Raw genomic sequence first — 22,035 nt, 5'->3', positions numbered from 1 at the left:
TGACAATTACCAAAGGTGTCCAGTGTCTTTAGAGCAAATATCCCTAAATACCTAGTATAAGGTTTAGGTTACTACATAAGTAAGAGGAATGGTGTCCCACAGGGCTCTACTTTGGCCAGATTAAGGCCGTTTTCAAAACAGTGGCTTAGGCTCCCGGCTTGGCTCTGGCAACCTGAACCAAGCCCTGTATGTAGAGCACACTTTTTTTTCTTCAAATAAGTGGCAGCCACCCTGACCACCAAGCCCAAACAGTGATTTTGAAAAGGGCCTTATTATGGCAAGAAACAGAGCCCTGAGGGACACCATTATTGATCTTTATTGTTTTAAATATATCCACTCTGCGTGGTGTAATAAAGACCATGGCACAGCCATGTAGTAATTCCTCCTCTATACAATAATCATGAGCATGATATACTAGAGTGGTTGCTTCCACTGGACGGCAAAATAATCAGAGGTCAGTTCTTTCTGTAGAAGACAAATCCAGAAGTCGACGAGTAACAAGTCATACAACTCCAAATACAATCATTTGTAATTTACTTATCCTACTAAACCCTGAAACTCAAAAAGCAAATGGACAAAAACACATTTTTAGCAAATTTCATCACAAACCAAATGCAAAACAACCACACAACACGTCCATATAAGAATCAGTTTCTTGAGAATGGAACCAGACTAGCCGTCTGTGTACCAGACTCTCTGTTGATAAGAACAAGGCAAGCTGTGTTCATCATAGAAAAGAAAAACACACAAGCAGGCACAAATAAGAAGAGTTGATGCCAGACTAATAATTTGGCAGACACACTCTGAAACACTTTGCGTAGGCACCGAATAAGTGGATAAAATACTGTTGGTCTAGCTACCAGACCCTTAACTACCAAGGGCCTGGATCAACAAGCTGTATCTTGTTTTGATACTTCTTTTTATTAATAAACTTCAAGGCCATTTGAGCGATTTTAAGGCTTTTCTGTAAGGCTTCGTAAATATCTTTCTCTTTAAAAAGTCATGAAAGCAATGGCAAAATCATTTTCAACTCCTCCTTAGGGGAAAATGGGGGGAAAGGGTATGTCATTTTCTGTCCACTCACACTCAGTCCATCAATTTTTGTTATAAACATTGATGAGTTGCAAAGACCACAACTTTGAAATATAACTTCATCAAGGAGCAAGTTCGAGTGTGCACAATGGTTAACTAAAGGTTGATTATTTTGACTCGAACCCAGGCTGGTCGCCCATTGGTTGACTACTGTGGGTCGACCCTTTGGAACCAGCCTCATAACCATGGTTTCTTCTGTGGTCCCAATAGCTTGTTCCATGCTGACATGTGTAAAACGCAGAAGGGAACCAGTGGCACTGTAGCGAAAAGGCAATGGAAGTGATGAATACTGTGTAAGGCTTCCAAACGAGTCGTTCGAGTGAGTACGTCACTGCGTATACACATTGCTGGTCAATGGTTAATCACAGGTCGACTAATGTTCACACTCGAACTTGCTCAAGGTGTGACTGTCTCATAGAGCTATATTATATATATTGACTAGATCGCTTAAACTCATAATTCAACAAGCATGTTGAGTACGGGCATGTGAGGGCTGGGCACAACTGAAAAAAAATGTGCATTCTCATTGAAAATGAAACTTGTGCGTATAATGGTTGGTGTTCTTTTTAAAAGAATTCTAACAATACGTCGGAAACGATACTCGTTTGAACAAGTACATACATACAGTTGGTTAATACAAAGTAAACAACAGAATTTATGATTTCCTTCACTTTTTTCTCTTGGATTTTTTTTATACAAAATACTGTACTTTTTAAAAAATATTCACAAACATCTTTGATACAAATATATGTTCATCTGTTAGACACTTTAAATAGGACATTAAAAAAGACATTCGGTAAGGAAGAACCAGTTTGCCATTACCCTGCGTGTCGTCAATCTTTAGGAAGAGCATAATCTCAGTCACTCATTATTAAAAGCCTTCAGGCCTGAAGCCTTCTATTATGCATCTGATCGCACACAGAGTTTTGCAACAAGAGTATTATTTTTTTCATTGTTCTCTTGCAACTTCGATGACCAATGAAGCTCAAATTTTCACAGATTTGATATTTTATGCATATGTTGGGATACACCAAGTGAGACCAAAAAGACTGGTGTCTAATGCCTTTAAGCACAAAAGTAGCTACACTGCCAAAAGAGATATTCTTTAAGTAAGAACAAAATCTTATTTAAAAAAAATATTATTGTGTCACATCCTTACAAAAGTTGTCCATTAAGATTTTTGGGAGTGGCACAAATTTCTTTGAATAAGTTGTTTTCTTATTTCAAGAACACAGTTTTAAGCAGTGTAAGCACAAGCAAATTATGCTTAACAGAATCTGGTTACCAGCCAAAATGGCTGAATGTACCACCGTCGACTGGTATCCTGCTGAAACACTATTGCCTGCTTAAGCAACTCTATGAAATCAGCCCCGGTCGAGAAGTTGAACAAATAGCAGATTAAATTGGTAAGCAACTATATGCTGCTTAGCAGCTTATTATATCAAATTGGACCCAGGAGCTAAAACACAGACAAGTTATTTTAAAGTACATTTGGAGATGCTTAACAAGCATGAGGTAGTTTTTGCTTGTACAGGGTGTCTCAAATTAATACTATACACTTTTGAAATGGCTGCCGAATAAAAAATATATGTTTCTTGGGGAAAAGGTTTATATGTATGGATAGCTTATGGACTCAACTTTCATATGACACCAAAAAGTCTGAAAAATAAATCATGATTGGGTGAGCAATGCTCACTTTTGTTAAGGGTATGAACATTAGGTTGCGCAGTAATTAGCCTTCCAATTTGTGAGAGGTAAGTCCTTTGGCGCGTACAAAATTCAATCCAAGATGTCTGCTACTTATTCTTCAGTCAGCAGTGCTCACCCGAACATGAACTATTTTAGGACTTTTTGGGGTCATATGAAAGTTGAATCCATAAGCTATCCATACACCTAAACACTTTCCCCAGAATAATATATTTTTTATTCGGGAGCCATTTCAAAAGTGTATATTTTCTTTTTGAGACACACAGTACATTGGCCCAAACAATGATACACAGGGTTAGGGTTTCCATCCACAAGGGTCAAAGGTCAAAGTTCATATGCGGGTATCCAGTGATTCTCTCCTTTCTTGCACCGCTGGAAATATGTAGGTCATGTAGATGGAGTTTATGATGATTACGGAAGAATGTTCGGAAAGCCACATCTACAAATCCATGCACAGAATGATGATCTCCTTGGCAACTGTCACCTGGTGCTCCATCCAAATTGTTCTTAAACATGATGACGGTATGTTATCAGCATATGTCACGCCATTATGTTCATACTGGGTTGCTTCAACATCGTCCAATGACATTGAGGTTTGTGAGCATGCCATGACGGCTCTCAAAAATTTTAGTTTTAAAAAAACATGGTGGGACACACTATGGAAGTCTGAAAGAGAGTTTCTTTAATTCCTCAAGCCATTCGTCAAAATTCTCTGAAGAGTTCAAGAATGTCGGAGGTGACTGCCTCCGCATCTTGCCAACCGTCATCCTCGTATTTGTCAAAGTTCTGAGTGTCTCCGTCGTGCGAAACGGTGGGTACTACTGGCGGCTGTCGATAAATAAAAAACAACATTTCCTTTTTAATGACAAACCCTTTTTGGAATAGACCAATCAATCATTCCCCTTAAGGAAACTAACCAATCCGGAACGTAGGTTCATACACACACAGACATGGTTCAACGCCAGAGTAGAATGTGATCATCAATCTGCCACCAGGGCCCACGCTCATAAAGCCTGTAAGCACAAAAACTCACTAAACAAAGAATAAAATTGCTTAGCAGAATCTGGTGCCAACCTAAAATTATATTGGGTTTGCATTACTGTGGCTGATGCCCGACTCAATTTTGCTTAGCAAAGAAATTTGTCAAGCAGTGTTTTCTGCGGACAAAGTGCTCGGACTGCTTTTGGGGCAACAACTCCGGCCATACTTTGCGACCCCCGCCCAATGTTGGCTCTCATTTCTTGGTCGGCGCTACAGCTGAGGTTGAAAACTTTTACAGAGGAAGGGTATGTTTATTGTCACGTGGCCAAAGCATTTTGGCTGGAATCGTAGATAAGGGACATTTTGACTTTGTACCCCTATTGTGTGTGCTTTGTGTGCTTGGAAACTCCCAAATTCTTCAGAGGATTTTAGGAGGATTCTTCAGTAAGAGGAAAATACAGGGCGATTCTAAAAGAAGTTGACTGAGATTTAAAAACAAAACAACAACTGACACTCAGAACCCCAGTGAAGCACATATAAACAAGCATTATTCCCTACTTATCTGGAGAAAAGAAAATACTAAAACAAATTAGTCACTTCTAAGAGAAGTTATGCCTGTTTTACTGAAAGCCCTCCATGGAATGTTAACGCTAGACTGCATCTAATCATCTGAGTAAGTAGCAAAAGGGTATACAAAAGTCATTCTTGTGTTTTGTCAAGTATTCCATGTACAGCTTGCAAGATGAGTATTCTTTATTAAAATAGACATAACTCCTCTTAGGAATGATCAATTTCTTTCATTATTTGTTTCCAATATGCAAGAGAGAGTGTTTGTTAAATACATGTTTACTGAACTTTTGAGTGTAATTTTTTTAAGGATTCAAACTGCCTCTAGATGCCCGGCAACCTCGGTAGTCTAGTTGGTAAGACACTGCTTTAGAATTGCAAGGGTCGTGGGTTCGAATCCCACCCGAGTAACATGCCTGTGATATTTTTTCACAGGACTCGGGAAAGTACTGAGTATACAGTGCTAACACACATCGGTGTATGGGTAAAAACCAAAATTAATGTAATTTTTTTTGTTTTGAAAAAAGTCATAAATCCCGGTCAACTTCTTTTTGGTTCACCCTGTAGGAACATTGGAGGGTGGGGATGAGGGTGTGAGATACCCTCTCTGCCCCAAAACGGGTATGTTATTATTGACTAGATGATTAAAGACACTGGACACTATTGGTAACTACTCAAAATAATTATTATCATAAAACCTTACTTGGTAACGAGTAATGTGGAGAGGTTGATAGTATAAAACATTGTGAGAAATGGCTCCCTCTGAAGTGTTGTAGTTTTTAAGAAAGAAGTAATTTTCCACGAATTTGATTTTGAGACCTCAAGTTTAGAAGTTGAGGTCTCAAAATCAAGCATCTAAAAGCACACAACTTCGGTTGACAAGGGTGTTTTTTTCTTTCATAGTTATCTCGCAACTCCGACGACCAATCGAGCTCAAATTTTCAAAGGTTTGTTATTTTATGCATATGTTAAGATACACCAAGTGAGAAGACTGGATTTTGACAATTACCAATAGTGTCCAGTGTTTTTAAGAGGTGCGGCAAGTGTCCATCCCACATGAATGCTGTAACTGCGAAGTTGTCACGGTGGACGAGGCTTAATTGGCCAGTCTCATTTCACATTCTTTTTCACCATCAAGCACATTCATTATGGTTGCAAGCCCTCAGGTTTTGTTATGTACAAGTAAAATGGTAAAACCATAGAGCATGAAACAGACCTGGGGTGGATTTCAGTCCTAGGCAATGCTAAGAGATAGGACCAGTCCTAAGTTAGGATGAGTTACTGGTCCTAACTTAGGACTGGTCCTATCTCTTAGCATTGCCTAGGACTAGTCCTAAGTTAGGACTACCTTTGTGAAATCCACACCTGGTCCCTACTCTATGGTAAAACACAGCATCCTTTCACGAATAATTGTCTTTACTTCCGGCCAAAATTTGTAACTGACTTTCAAACAGGAACAACCCTAATACTAAACCCCAAACCAATCCTTAAATGTAACAAATTGCTAAAAGGAAATGGACGGCAGCTATTTTGGGAGAATGAGAGAATCCCGCCCCAGCCCAGCCTGAAAAAGACCAAGAGGCCAACCTCCCCTTACAAAAAAGTCCTAACTATAGGCCAAACACCTAATCCTATAGGATTTATATAGGACTCCTATAGAATTCCTATAGATTTGTTGTCACTTCTTGGATTCCTCTTGGATTCCTATAAGACTCCTATAAAATTCTTATGTTTTTTTGTTGTTGTAAGGGTCGTAACACCTGGGTGTGTCAGCTGGAAGCGGACTTCAAGTCTCGGGCACGGCAGATGTGGCAATCAGCACCAGATTGCATTAGTTGGGTGGCTCTATCTCCCCATGATGGAGAGAATGGTATTATGATGAGAATCATACATGTAGGCCGTATCCAATGGGGGACTTTTGGGACGCTTGGTGGCAGCAGACTTAACAGGTAAAACCCATTGTTCTCGGTAATATTTTCGCATGCTTAGAACTACTGCAACAATGGAAATTTACCTGGTAAGTTCGCTGCCACCTAGCGCCTCAAAGTCTCCCATTGGAAGCCGTGGCTTTGACTGTGGCAGTTGCTAAGGGTGTTCCTATGGGCATCCGATGCTTCAATGCATGTTCACATGACAATCAAGCCACAGCCATTGCCGAAAATTTTGCCATACTGAGGCTTGAATCAAAAAAATAGTCTGGCACCTTAACATTAGTTTGAACTTGAAAAACTGATATCACACTTTAAGGCTTGTGATTTACGCAAGAGATCTGCTTTAAGCCTGCGTCAATTCAAGTTCGAACGCGCTTTTGACCTCGCATTCATTTCACATGGAGATTCGCAGCCAAATCCTACGTACATGCATTACATGTCAAACAAATGCAGGCGACCGAATGTGCAGCTGCCAAACATCGCCCCTGACCAATCAAAACACAGATATGGAAAGCTTACCTCACTGCAGGTTTATCCAATGAAATCATTGTATCCAAATCATTATATAAAACCAATATCTGTCTTTATCCGGGGACCAGTCTACTTAAACATCCACTTCACAATCACCATTGCTTTTAACCTAACATTGGCTGAGTTCGGGCGTTTCTTTTTTTGGGAAGTTGAAAACAAGTAGGATCGCTGTTCTTGCTTCATCCGCTCAAACGACGATGTTATACAGCGCCACGAAAATGTGATTTGTTACTGGTCAATTGTGACTACGCGGTAGGTCACTCAATAGGCTGGTTTTTCAATAATGGGAAACCTGACAGTAGAAAGAGACCTAACCTTCGACCTATTTCTTTGGGATGACAGTCTAATGTTAACTTTCAACTTATCAAAATTAACTATAACAATCTACTTTAGAGTAATTTTGCATTTAATTTACTAATTCCCTTGAGATGCTGCCGCCATTAATTTGTAAAGTGTTGTTCTCGAAACCTACGATGAAATGTGGTGTATGTTGTTCTTGGGTTGTGTTCTCATAGTTCGGGCGAGAGAACAGTGAACTTGAGCCAAGAACACCCCACCATAGAAATAGAACCTGGAGAACGCCGAGTAAGACATTGTGCGTGTGATTTCAATGTGACACCAGTATACTGTCCTAGGGTCGTATTCTCATAGTTCGGGCCTGAGAACAGTGAAAGTGGGCCAAGAACACCCCACCCCACCCACAAAACATGGAGAACGTCGAGTGAGAAAATGTGCGTGCGATTTCGTTGGGAGACCACCTTTATCGATGCACGTACGCCTTTTTGTTTGTTTTTCCATACAGTAGACGTCATGAACATTGGCCAATGAAAACACGTAGAAACGGTCTATGTGTTGTCACAAGATAATCATTTTGCCATACATGCATGTGATGGTGTGCGGTTCACCGCGTCCAAAGACGACACACGGGGCGGTTGACAAGCCTTTTGCCAAAGGATACAAAGCGCAGGGTATTTTTACTGCAAGGTGAGTGGGACGAAGTTTGAGTTATGAGACCTAATCCTTAGTACCATGTAATGGTTTACAAGGTGTTGTGGTGCAATATGCTGGCAAACCAGCCAGATACACTGCAGCGAACCCCTTCTCTTTTCGATAAGTGCACTGGGTTCTTTTATATGCGTTACATAACACATCAGACCAATGGCTTTAAAATGTACATCCTATCCGAAGGACAAAGCAATGGCTAAAGTGTCTTGCTTAAGGACACATGCGTCACGGCTGGGGATTCGAACCCACACTCTGCTGATCAGAAACACCAGAGTTTGAATTCGGTGATCTTAACCGCTCCGCCACGACACTTACATAACTTATTTTTTGATTTATTTACCTTGAGCTGTCTCCTCCTGACTGTATCCCAGTCTGTTCCAACAAACCAGTCATGATTTTTTATGTCTTCGCTGCCGTTGACTAAACATCCGATTCGTTTTGTCCTGTCAATGACAAGTAACTTCTGCACCAAATCCCTGAAAGAAAACATTTGAAACTAAGTTATGGAGAAGTTATGAATAGCTTGTCCTCAACAGGAATGGAAACAAGATTTATGTTGATAACGTAAGAATGAACCATTTGGGATGTGTACATTTTTTTCAAGAAAAGGTACACTTCTTCAAGAAAAGGCAATATTTTCTTCAAGGAATAAGAACATTTCTTCAAGGAAGAGGAACAGAGGTACATTTCTTCAAGGATTTTAATCCTTGAAAAATACTTTATTTCCAGGAAGAGGTAGTCATTTCTTTAAGACAAAGGACCATTTTTGCAGTTTGTACACTTCTTCAAGAAAGGCAATATTTTCTTCAAAGAATAAGAACATCTCATCAAGGAAAAGGTATTCCTTCAAGTAAGTTTTTATGCTAACATTGATTTTGAGCCTTTAAAGGCCAGATACTGCTAAAAAAAATGTTGACAAACCTTGCGTCTTTTTCCAGATGTTTGGGCCAGTCTATCTTGCCTTCCAATATCTTCTCATATATACCAAATGGATTATCATCAAAGAAGGGTGGGTACCTGACAGAAGAAAGAAAGAAAAAAAAATTCCCAATAAATATCACTAACAAAATGTAAAAGAGATAACATTGCTTATAACACATCATTTTGAGTAAAAAGATAATATTATTATCAGTCTTTATCCGCGAAATAAAAAAGGTGCATCTCCTTCATAAGGGCGATTCCTTTTGCAGCCAGGTTGTATTGTAAACTTGGGTGTGATCCCTGGCAAACTTATTGACAAAATAGGGAAATCCCCAACATACATGTAGAGCTAGTGTAGCTTGGTAGAGCGCAGACCATAGAGCTGTATATATTGACTAGAGCGCTAACACCCCGTTATACACGCACTAAAGTTTTGAAGCCGTGTGGGCGCATCCATGTTTATGTACAAACCAATACAAAAGCTTGATATTTTGTACGGCAATTGTACGGCTATTTGCATGATAGTGCGTTTGTTCTTTTCTATGTATCATCGAACAAAAAAATTCAGCCAATGTGAACGCACAATCTGCTGATGAGCGTACAAACTGCGAGCGTCATGTGCGTCATGTTTAAAAGGCACATATACTTTTTTAAGTACGTCAATCAAGTCGAACTTGCGGTTTTCGTAGCGCAGACAGACGCAAATGGACAGTCGCGTACGTAAGCGCACACGCCGAATGAAAAGGAAAAGCGCCAATGTGAATTAAAACCGTTCCGTAGTCACGCAACACATCAAGCATGTCTGCGCCCAGGGTGGCTTCAAAACGCAGAGCAAGTTAGCGCTCTAGTCAATATATATAGCTCTATGGCGCAGACACACAATATCCAGAAGTTCCTGAGAAAAATCATTTATTAAGTTCAATGTAATTTGAGGCATTGCATGGTGGGGTATCAATATATATTTGGTTTGCGGTAACACCATGTGTGTATCTACTTGCCAAGTAGAGTTTGTTCTTCACAGAACTGTCTTGCTATATATTCTACTACCACAGAGTATCATGTTTCACATTTTTGGGGAGATTTCGGCTCGGGCCCTTACCACACGGCCACGACCCTGCCGGTTTTAAACGACAGTTTAAGAACTCGTCGCTACCCTTTTATTCCCTTATTAAATTTGATTTTCATTTGTTGAGACATTATTATTTCTATTCCTGTACTCTTTGTACTTTGTTGTGTTCGTTGTCAATGCTAGTGTTTTGATGGATATAAATGGTTTTTTTTTTTTTTTTTCTTTTTTCAGAGATGGGATTGGCTGTTGACAAAAACACCTGTGCTATAAAAATGAGGAAAAAAACACCCTTGTAACACGAAGTTGTGTGCTTTTAGATGGTTGATTTCGAGACCTCAAATCCTAAATCTGAGGTCTCGAAATCAAACTCGTGGAAAATAACTTCTTTCTCGAAAACTATGTCACTTCAGAGGGAGCCGTTTCTCACAATGTTTTATACTATCAACCTCTCCACATTACTCGTCACCAAGTAAGGTTTTATGCGTATAATTATTTTAAGTAATTACCAATAGTGTCCACTGCCTTCAACAAGCCCTGCTTTTTGGAAGGTGCCTCCACATTCATATATTATTGACTGCATTTTTTTGATGATAATATGTGGAAATAAACCTTTCAAAAAAAAAAAAAAAATGTTCAGACTGCTGGATTGTGGTAAACCCATTAAAGCAATCGCAAAGCCGTTAATTAAATTAGCGAAAATCATAATGCAATAAGCTGGCAGGTGTACTGAGCAGGTTGGACAATTCAGTTCACCCGATAAGATTATTTTTAGAATATTACAGTTGCATTTGCCTCAGGGGAGGACGAGTGACCGTCAAATTTTCAGTGTGGCTTGAGCTGTCGTGTTTATGTTTGCTTAAAAAATCATGAAGCCCTGAAATTGTTTTTGCTGTTTTCTTTTGGACTCATGGACGTCATGAGTCACCAGCGAAATATTTGACACATATTTCTGTGGCCTTGCTTCAAGATTTACTCTCTATAAACTACCAAAAATCCAAATAATTTTTGATTTACGTCATGTAATATCAAAAAATCCCTTCACACACAGACAAATACTATACACGTCCCCCTGGCACTTGACAATTTGAGATTTTTTTGTGGGGGGGGGGGGGGGGAGGCACATTTTTTGATAGCAAGACTTTGATCATTTACGGTAAAAAAAAGTTGAGAAAATATTAGCTGTTGCAAATAATTTACCAACCAAATGGACCAATGGTATAAATGCACAAAATAGTTAATGGCCTTGCCTTTCAACCCTAGCAGAGTCTTTCTTGAAGGCTTAGTTATCTATTCATGTTGGTGGTGGAGTCATTTACATTAGCCTTTGAGAAAGACTCTGCTAGGGTCGAAACGTCAGGCCATTAACTATTTTTTGCATTAAAAAAAGTTGGAAACAATTTATAAATAAAACAAAATTAAAGGAATGTGATAAACTTAAGACTTGGCTGCAACCAGAAACTTAACATCAAATTTCACTGGCCACAGGAATTTCTTTTTTTCTTTTGTTTTGGATTAATTTCTGTTGCATGAGATAAACTGGCAGAGTGTCAGTCAAGTCCAACGAACATCTGGCCCACATGGTTTAAGGTCAAAGGTCATCCAAGATGTATTACTGTCAATCTGTAAATAATGGCTGGCGCTCTAATGGTTGGAGGCAAGAGGATATTGTTACAATGCAATATTATTACAATGATTACTGTAAAGGAGTTACCAATTATTTCAGTGCAAGGACAGAAGAAAGAAGGATTTCCAGCCATTTCACTTAAAGGCAGTGGACACTATTGGTAATTACTCAAAATAATTATCATCATAAAACCTTTCTTGATTACAAGTAATGAGGAGAGGTTGATAGTATAAAACATTGTGAGGAACAGCTCCCTCTGAAATGACATAGTTTTCGAGAAAGATGTAAGTTTCCATTAATTTGATTTCGAGACCTCAAGTTTAGAATTTGAGGTCTCGAAATCAAGCATCAGAAAGCACACAACTTCGTGTGACAAGGGTGTTTTTTTCTTTCATTATTATCTTGCAGATTCAACGACCGATTGAGCTCATATTTTCACAGGTTTGTTATTTTATGCATATGTTGAGAAACACCAACTGTAAAGACTAGTCTTTGACAATTACCAATAGTGTCCACCACTGGGGGCACTGTCTTAAAGACAGTGGACACTATTGGTAATTGCCAAAGACCAGTCTTCTCACTTGGTGTATCTCAACATATGCATGAAATAACAAACCTGTGAAAATTTGAGCTCAATTGGTCGTCGAAGTTGCGAGATAATAATGAAAGAAAAAACACCCTTGTCACACGAAGTTGTGTGCGTTTAGATGGTTGATTTCGAGACCTAAAGTTCTAAACTTGAGGTCTCGAAATCAAATTCGTGGAAAATTACTTCTTTCTCGAAAATTACTCCACTTCAGAGGGAGCTGTTTCTCACAATGTTTTATACTACCAACCTCTCCCCATTACTCGTTACCAAGTAAGGTTTCGTGCTAATAATTATTTTGAGTAATTACCAATAGTGTCCACTGCCTTTAAAAGGCACTGGACACTATTGGTAATTACTCAAAACAAATGTTAGCAAAGAAACTTACTCAAGGTAAAACCAGCAATGGAGAGCTGTTGATAGTATAAAAGAACATTGCGAAAAACAGCTCCTACGTAGTTTTTGAGAATTAGGTAATTTCTCACTCAAATAATATAATACCTCAGTTGAGGTCTTTTATTATGCATCTGAAAGCACACACAATTGTGCAACGAGGGTGTTTTTTCTTTCATATTCTCTTGCAACTTTGATGACCAGTTGAGCAAACATTTTCACAGGTTTGTTATTTTATGCATATGTTGGGATACACCAAGTAAGAATATTGATCTTTGACAATTACCAACTGTGTCCAGTGCCCTTAAAGACAGTGGACACTATTGGTAATTACTCAAAATAATTATTAGCATAAAACCTTACTTGGTAACGGGCAATGGGGAGCTGTTGATAGTATTTTTTGTGAATTTGATCTGAATATTTTGTTTAATACAAATCGATCAATAAATAAAAAAGCTAAACAATTTTTTTTACACTAATTTCTCATAAACTACAGCACCCCAGCAATTAATAATTTAAGGAAAGCTTTCTATCATCATTATCTTTCAACCAGGTAAAGTTTAATGTAAATCTGTAGTAATTATTCTGTGAGTGTCTGTGTTTTGTGTCGTACAAAAAGTACCCAAATCCTTTATTGGAAAAAATAGCTATTAATAAACAAATCTTAATGGCACTTTTGGGGGTAAATCGGCTAAAAACCTGACTAATCATCACCAATCTGCCTGACTTTTTTTTTTTTTTTTTTTTTTTTTAAATAACTAAATAAAAGAGACAACTTGACCCTTTTATGAGAGCCCTGTAACTGTACCTTCTAGAAAATCTGTGAATTGTGATCAAATTGCGCATCTGGCAGAAAGATTAACAAGCCGGTAACCTGGGCATAAAGCTGGCCCTCCAGTAACGCGCTCGGAAAACATTTAACAGAACAAATAGCTGGCATCCGTCACCCAAAGACCCTGGAATTTTTGTGCAAATGATGGAATGTTGATTTTTTTTGTGAGAGTATGCCTGACATTTTAAAGGCACTGGACACTTTTGGTAATAACTCAAAATAATTGTTAGCATAAAAATTACTTGGTAACGAGGAATGGAGAGCTGTTGATAGTATAAAACATGTGAGAAACTGCACCCTCTGAAGTAACAGAGTTTTTGAGAAAGAGGGAATGTCTCACTCATTAAAAGACTTCAGGCCTGAAGCCCTTTTTTCAGGCATCTGAAAGCACGTACAAATTGTGCAACAGTGGTGTTTTTTTCTTTCTTTCATTATTCTCTTGCAACTAATTGAGCCCGAATTGAACCCACATTTTCTATGCATATGTTGGTGTTCCGTCCCAGACTACCAAACATGTCCAATGCCTTTAAGGGTACGTGAAAGTTCAATGGATTTATTCTTCGTTTCGGAAGTCAACGTCATTTAAAATTGACTGACAGACCCGAGTGGTTTTCAGCTTTGCGGCTTGGACAAAAAATTGTCCAAGTATTCAATCACTATTATTAAAAGTGCATTTCACAGTTCACTGTATCTCCCCTCAAAAAACAAGGAAAAGAGAATAAAAAACTAGAAAACATCTTGAATGAGGACTACATTTTTCAGCGACATAATATATTTTGTTATTACCAAATTCTTGAAAATAAAAATACCCATAGCAATTAGTTATAAATACATTTTCAGTTGGGCAAATTTCTTAAAAATTATGGAGAAGTTGAACAAAGAGCGTGATTTCTGATATCTGAAGAAAACCAAAGTTACCACAAGGCAGTCTGAATTCAAAAACAAATCTGAAATTTCTCATTCATCCCTGGCAGCAACTCATAAAAAGATATCCGATGGAAGAATGGGTCAAACCACAATTTCTTCCTCCTTTGACAATGCCCTCCAAAGTGTCATCTTGACTTGTAGAGGTTTCTTAAAAAAATACCTGTTTTCTTAAAGACCCATAGGCGCCTTCCGTTTTTAGGACTTGAGAGACACTCCTCTCTACAAAAGAAAAATCAAACGCTTCCATTAAGACTTCAACGTCCCTTAACATCACAGCTCCAGTTCGGTTTATATTACAAGTACGCAAACCCCTGGGCACTGGTTGTAGTTTCTACATCAGCTGTAAAACGCAAACCGTGAAGCTGTTATTTTTTTAACACTGTCCGCCCGAACCCCCTTCAGGGGATGAAGCAACATCTTTGATCATCTTGCAAATCTTTTCCGTTTCTCCTCCCGAATTAGAACCACTTTCCAATCCGCCGGGATGATCTCACGGGAAAGAAGAAACAGGGAAGAGAGTTTCTTGAGTCTGTGTCCATTACACGGAACAGGTAATATCGTATTTTCAGAATCGTCACGTCTCAATACTTTCTCTTCTGACTCACCGTACTATGACAGACGAGGTGGTAGTCTTGACATCTTGAGTGTCTTGCTAGGGAGTAGATGTAACTCAAAGAACGTTGCAAAACACGCGGGATTATATTTTACGCGTGAGGTGCAACAAAGCGAAAAGCAAAGAAAATCAACTTGTACTTTGGTATAGAACAAATTCCCTTTTCTCACAGAAAGACGGGGCATCAAAAAGCGTGGCACTTATCAAGTTAACGAAAGAGCAGAAGTTATAACCCAAGTGTTTTTGGTTGATAGCACGCACCCTGTTTTTCACTTAGTTACACTCAATCTTTCTAGCTTCAGTGAACATGAAGTTTGCTGGAAGAGTAGGGGTTCCCACCATATTTTTGGTTGATTAACAAGTACATTTTTAGCAAGTTTCCTCAAAAGGCTTCCAGGCTTCCCAGTTTAATAGAAGAGGTTTAATTACTACAGTGGTTTTGGTTCACAGCAAGCACCCTAGAGTAGACTATTGCACAATTGTTTTATTATTTTTGTTTTATTTCAAGGCTCAAACATTTCAATCTCCTGCTTATATTTATCTTAAAGGAACACGTTGCCTTGGATCGGTCGAGTTGGTCTTTTAAAAGAGTTTGTAACCGTTTGTTATAAAATGCATATGGTTAGAAAGATGTTTTAAAAGTAGAATACAATGATCCACACAAACATGCCTCTAAATTGCGTGGTTTTCCTTTTACCTCGTCGACTAACACGGTCGGCCATTTATGGGAGTCAAATTTTCCCATAAATGGCCGACCGTGTTAGTTCGCACAGTAAAAGGAAAACCACGCAATTTCGAGGCAAATTTGTGTGGATCATTGTATTCTACTTTTAAAACATCTTTCTAACCATATGCATTTTATAAAAAAACGGTTACAAACCCTTTTTATAGACCAACTCGTCCCATCCAAGGCAACATGTTCCTTTAACTTGTTCACCATTATTCTCCAACTTAGACTTTATATTTTTTATTTTATTTTTTATTTATTTTTTCCCTGGAGGGGGAAATTTATTCAACTTGGACTTTACGAACATCTCAACAGTCATTGCTTTCAACTACTAGAGCTTCTCCCATTTTTTATGACCACAGATCTTTTTCATATGCTGCACAGTTTCTTTGGAATAGTCTTCCTGTGCATATTCACCAGGCTAGTTCTTTACAATGTTTTAAGTCCCTGTTAAAAAACTCTTTTGTTTGAAGCTGCTTATTTGTAATCTGCTTATTTGTAATTTGTATCTTTCTCTCTTTGTATATTTTATTGTTCTCTTTATGCGCTTAGAGGCTTTTTGCATTAGGCACTTTACAACTGTCTATTATTACTGTTCTTGCAAGACGTTGTACATGTAGTCTGGGATCCCGAACCATGGCACTCACAGAAATATCATGGAAAGAGTTCAAAGGAGAGCAGGGGTAGATTTCACAAAGGTAGTCCTAACTTAGGACTAGTCCTAAGCAATGCTAAGAGATAGGACTGGTCCTAAGTTAGGACCAGTAACTCATCCTAACTTAGGACTGGTCCTATCTCTTAGCATTGCCTAGGACTAGTCCTAAGTTAGGACTACCTTTGTGAAATCCACCCCTGCTCGCTTAGTCTCTGGTGACTACAGGAGGGAAACAAATGCTACTGCCTTAGTAGAAAAGCTAGAATGGGAGACTATTGAAGATCACAGAATCAAAGCTAGGCTCACAACAATCTATAAAGAAACTCACGGCTTCATACCGAGTAACATAGAACATCTCCACCAAACGGGCTTGTATCACTCGTATGGATGGCCAGTTTAAAGGCACTGGGGTGGATTTCACAAAGGTAGTCCTAACTTAGGACTAGTCCTAAGCAATGCTAAGAGATAGGACTGGTCCTAAGTTAGGACCAGTAACTCATCCTAACTTAGGACTGGTCCTATCTCTTAGCATTGCCTAGGACAAGTCCTAAGTTAGGACCACCTTTGTGAAATCCACCCCTGGGGTGGATTTCACAAAGGTAGTCCTAACTTAGGACCAGTAACTCATCCTAACTTAGGACTGGTCCTATCTCTTAGTATTGCCTAGGACAAGTCCTAAGTTAGGACCACCTTTGTGAAATCCACCCCTGGGGTGGATTTCACAAAGGTAGTCCTAACTTAGGACCAGTAACTCATCCTAACTTAGGACTGGTCCTATCTCTTAGTATTGCCTAGGACAAGTCCTAAGTTAGGACCACCTTTGTGAAATCCACCCCTGGACACCTTTGGTAATTTTCAAAATTAGACCAGTCTACTCACTTGCTGTATCTCAACATATGCACAAAATAAAAACAACTGTGAAAATTTGAGCTCAATTGGTCGTCGAAGTTGCGAGAGAATAATGGTAGAAAAAACACCCTTGTCGCACAACTTGTGTGCTTTCAGATGCTTGAATTCGAGACCTCAGCCGAGGTCTCGCATTCAATTGAAATATTTTAGTGAGAAATTACTTCTTTCTCAAAAACTACTTTACTTCAGAGGGAGCAGTTTCTCACAGTGTTTTATACTATCAACCTCTCCCCATTGCTTGTTACCAAGTAAGTTTTTATGCTAACAATTATTTTGAGTAATTACCAATAGTGTCCAGTGTCTTTAAGTCATCACTAGACACCATTAAAATAACTAATCAAGTTTAACAGTCACGCCCAAATTAAAATGTAGATCATTATGCATGCCACATTTGACGCTATACTGAGATAGTCCAGCAAGGTGTTGATTACAGTACACCAGCAGAAGCAGAAACATACTATTAAAGGCAGTGGACACTATTGGTAATTGTTATCACAAAACCCTAATTGGTAACGAGTAATGGGGAGAGGTTGATAATACAAAACATTGTGAGAAACGGCTCCCTCTGAAGTGACATAGTTTTTGAGAAGTAATTTTCATCAAATTTGATTTTGAGACCTCAGATTTAGAATTTGTGGTCTTGAAATCAGGCATCTGAAAGCGCACAAGGGTGTTTTTTCTTTCATTATTATCTCCCAACATTGATGACCGCTTGAGCTCAAATTTTCACAGGTTTGTTATTTTATGCATATGTTGAGATACACCAAGTGAGAAGACTGGTCCTTGACAATTACCAAAGGTGTCCAGTGTCTTTAAAAAAAATCAATCTTCCAGACGTTATTCCCACAGCCCTCATGAGTGATATAGGCAACTAAAGTTACAACTCTCCTCCATTAATGAGCCCGATGATACCACTTCGTACAGGTCGATGTCCCTCTATCCACACAGTCACTCTGACTGTCGCTAATTCTCTTCCAGCTGGGAACGCCAACAGCGTTTATTTTCTCTCCGGTGGGTCGAAGATTCAATTTCAACTTCAATTCTGGAACCAACTAATAACAGACTGGTACTATCACTTCCATCCCAATGTAAAGTTGGCGCTGAAAATAATAGTTTGTAGAGTGTCATGGCCGACTGGGAGCATCGAATTCAAGTTCTGGTGGTTAAGTCACCTGAGTGTGGGTTCGAATCCTGGTCGTGACACTTGTGTCCTTGAGCAAGATACTTTACTATAATTGCTTCTCTTCACCCAGGGGTATAAATGGGTACCTGCGAGGGTAGAGGTTGATATTGTGAATGTAAAAGCCTTTAGAGCGCAACGGCAGCTCGGGGCTGTATACTCCCCAGGGAGCTGAGAAAGATTAAAGGGATGTTCTTGGCCCAATTACAGGGACACTAAGCGTCAAGCGCATTGATTTGGTTTATTGTGAAATGCGCTATATAAGAAATTGTTATTATTATTAACAACCATCTGGAATTTTTCCCTAATCGAAGTACTTCAAAATGAAATATTTCTCAAATTGCATAATACTATCAGATGCTGCTGTTCTAATCTTAGCCATTAATTTTCAGAGTAATTACCAAATATTAAATGAGGAGGTGCTATACTTTTCGAGAAATTTCACAAAAATAAATTTTGTCTTAGGCGTGTCAGGAGCCAATATTATTTTAGCGACCCCACTGAAAACACTCCTCTTTGATTTTGACTTTTTATTTTATTTTAAGCTTGACAACTAATGAAGCTTAAACTTCTACAGGTAAATTATATTACATACATCTTCATTCACAGTGAGTGGGGATTCATGTCATGATGGCCAAAAACTACAAAAAGTATCAAACCCCTTTAAAGAGCAATGAACCAAGAGGGCTTCTTCAGAAGTTCTTCACTTAAAGACACTGGACACATTTGGTAATTGTCAAAGACCAGTCTTCTCACTTGGTGTATCTCAACATATGCATAAAATAACAAACCTGTGAAAATTTTAGCACAATTTGTCGTCGAAGTTCCAAGATAATAATGAAAGAAAAAACACCTTGAGACCTCAAAACCTAATTCTGAGGTCTCAAAATCAAATTTGTGGAAAATTATTTATTTATTGAAAACTAAGTTACTTCAGAGGGAGCCGTTTCTCACAATGTTTTATACTATCAACAGCTCTCATTACTCGATACCAAGTTTTTATGTTAAATTTTTTTTGTTGAGTAGTTATCAATAGTGTCCACTGCCTTTTAAGTCCACAAGCAAAAGAGCTGCTTGGCCCAATTACACTGAACATTTGACTCCTTCTGAAATGAGATATACAGACTGCGAGATGACGTTCAGACATTCCCAAAAGTCATCGCTCTATAGTAGGGTCAATTAAAGCGAAGATGAATCCCAACTACCCTCACTTGCAAGAAACGATTCAGAAAGAGACAATAAATGGTTCGTTGAAGTCGTCATTCATTCCAATTCCCAAGTTTCAATAACAACGTATCATAAAAGATGGATATTATGCGCATCATTGGTTTATGAAAGAATAAATTAATTCAAGTTCTGTAGTTTAAAAGAAACATCATAAACGGATGGTACATCATTATGTTCATCATTGGTTTATGGAAGAATACATTCATTCCAATTCTTCAGTTTTCATGAGACACTTTTATATCTTAAAGGGGTGGTACATTATAAAGGAATGGTACATCATTGGTACATCATACAGTTTACAAGAAACATCATAAGCCCTTAAACAAACAACCAACTAATTGTCAAGTTTAGCTATAAGTTTCTTTACAAATTATAAAGCGTTCAGCAAGAATATTTCTTAAGGGATATTGAATGATCAAACTTGTCATCAGGTGAGCTTAGTGACAAGTATATGGCTTTATAACGTGAAGCAGCAACCAAAACAATAAACCAAACAGCAATATATCTTTAACAACACTTTGACAAAAGTCAAGAGTTCAAACTGGAAGATTGTTTAAACGTAACGAACGAGCGCTGTCAACAAATTGCAGGCAGGCGGAGGAGCAACGACGCTCATCTGTATCTTATGATGTCATTTTAAAGTCGGGTTGATGGATATAAGACAAGGCTGTGGAAAGGATTCCCAATCACTTCCATTCAAAGATTTGAAAGTATGAGACTACAGCTGCAATGCTGAGTCCATCCTTTTTATTTTATTTTAATTAATGATAGCTTGATGTATAGTAAACAAAGTTCATTTTCATTCACAAGACAAATTCAAATTCAGAAAATAGTGCTAAAACCATTTTGGGGGTGGGTGGGTTGGTTGGGTCAAAACGATTTCCTAATGTATTATATTGTATGGTCTATTTTATGCTTTTGTAGGGCTCGAAATTACATGTATTACTGGACTGTAGGTCCAAGGGCAGTTATCTTTGGGCCAGTAAACTCATGACCAGACAAGTCCAGCACTATAGACAAAAAAGAAACCCCAGCAGTAGTAAGTCATTCTGGAGGTTGTAGTTTTTCTGATCTGCTCCAGGGAAAATATACCAACGTCTTGAAAATCCTCTCAGGACCCAGAGGGTTTTGAGTGAATGTTTAATCAGTTCAGACGATACTCTCCGTGATAACGGGGTGTTTTCTACCGTCATGGAATGGGCGGAACTTGGGGACCTTAATCTCAGTCAGCTGTGATAATTTCTCACTTTGCTGGGAAACGTTGTAAAGAGGGATCGGAGATGAGTGCAGGGCAGCTTCGAGCCGAGGGAGAATCTGACGGACAGTGAACTACTTTTGGCTTTTTTGTTTTTCATTAACGACCTCAAGCACTTCTCGGGTTGGTTTCTATAAATCCTTCCATTAAGAAAATGTTTTCCCTGTAACTCGGCCATGATACTTGGACCTTGGGGGAAAAAAGTAGGAATAGCTGTGATGCGATCAAGTAACATGAGTCGTTTGCCAACCCAAGTCATTTAAAAACAAAATTATACATTTGAAAAGAGCATTCTATGTCACAGTAGATCAGAATTACGTGTAGCAGACAATTTCCAGAACCAACTCATATCACTCAGGGGGAGTAAGGCTAATTATGAGAAGTTCCCAATCCACACCAGTAGATCATCAGAATTAGCTGATTAACTTCCGGAAACAGTTCATCTCACTCAGGGGGAGTAAGGTTAATTATAAGAAGCGCCCCAAATCCACTGAGCTACTCCATAGCAGTAAATCAGAGTTAGCAGGAACAAACTCATTTCACTCAGGAGGGGGGGGGGGGGGGGGGTGAGACTCAGGGGGAGTGAGAATAATTATGAGAAGTTCCCAATCCACATCAGTAGCTCAGAATTTAGCTGATTAACTTCCACAAACAGCTCATCTCATTCAGGGGGAGTAAGGTTAGTTATAAGAAGTGCCCCAAATCCACTGAGCTACTCCACAGCAGTAAATCAGAACTAGCAGGAACGAACTCATTTCACTCAGGGGGAGTGAGAATAATAATGAGAAGTTCCCAATCCACACCAGTAGATCAGAATTAGCAGAACAACTTCCAATACCAACTCATCTCAGTCAGGAGGATGTGAGGATAATTCTTATAAGTTCCCTTGCGCATACGCGATTGTATCCCATGGAATTCCGTATCCGCCAGAGGGCGGTATAGAATTCTTAGAAGTTCACCATCCACTAATCTAAGGCGCAATAGTAGGTCATTTTTGCTGGACTTTGTAGCACTTGCAAGAACTATACTCTACTCACAACAAAGAGATAAAGCATGGTGTGACTGCGAACCAAAGAATCAAGTTGACACTCCACCATGCAACGCCTCAAATGTAACAGAGATGATACCCTGTTGTGACAAAGATTAAAGGCACTGGACACTATTGGTAATTACTCTAAAATCATGTTTAGCTTAAAAACTGACTTGGTAACGAGCAATGTAGAGCTGTTAGTGGTATCAAACATTGTGAGAAACAGTGTACCGCAACGATTTAATAGCATCGGGGATAAAGAATAGTAATTTG

General features: G+C 38.8%; 1 protein-coding gene across 1 annotated transcript in view; it reads right to left on the bottom strand.

Annotated features, from left to right (window-relative positions):
- Nucleotides 1–236: 236 nt before the first annotated feature.
- LOC139945137 (cAMP-dependent protein kinase catalytic subunit PRKX-like) overlaps nt 237–22,035 on the bottom strand; it is a 62,476-nt gene continuing 40,677 nt past the window's right edge. The window contains exons 5-7 of the mRNA XM_071942415.1: nt 8,736–8,831; nt 8,155–8,290; nt 237–3,627 (exon numbers count right to left, since the gene is read on the bottom strand). Of these exons, the coding sequence (XP_071798516.1) occupies nt 3,502–3,627; nt 8,155–8,290; nt 8,736–8,831 (358 nt within the window). The 3' untranslated portion in view covers nt 237–3,501. The remainder of the gene's footprint in view (nt 3,628–8,154; nt 8,291–8,735; nt 8,832–22,035) is intronic.

Source organism: Asterias amurensis, chromosome 12 (assembly GCF_032118995.1).
Source record: "Asterias amurensis chromosome 12, ASM3211899v1".
NCBI lineage: Eukaryota > Metazoa > Echinodermata > Asteroidea > Forcipulatida > Asteriidae > Asterias > Asterias amurensis.
Note: the sequence above shows the minus strand (reverse complement) of the source record. Positions and strands in the feature narration are given on the sequence as shown.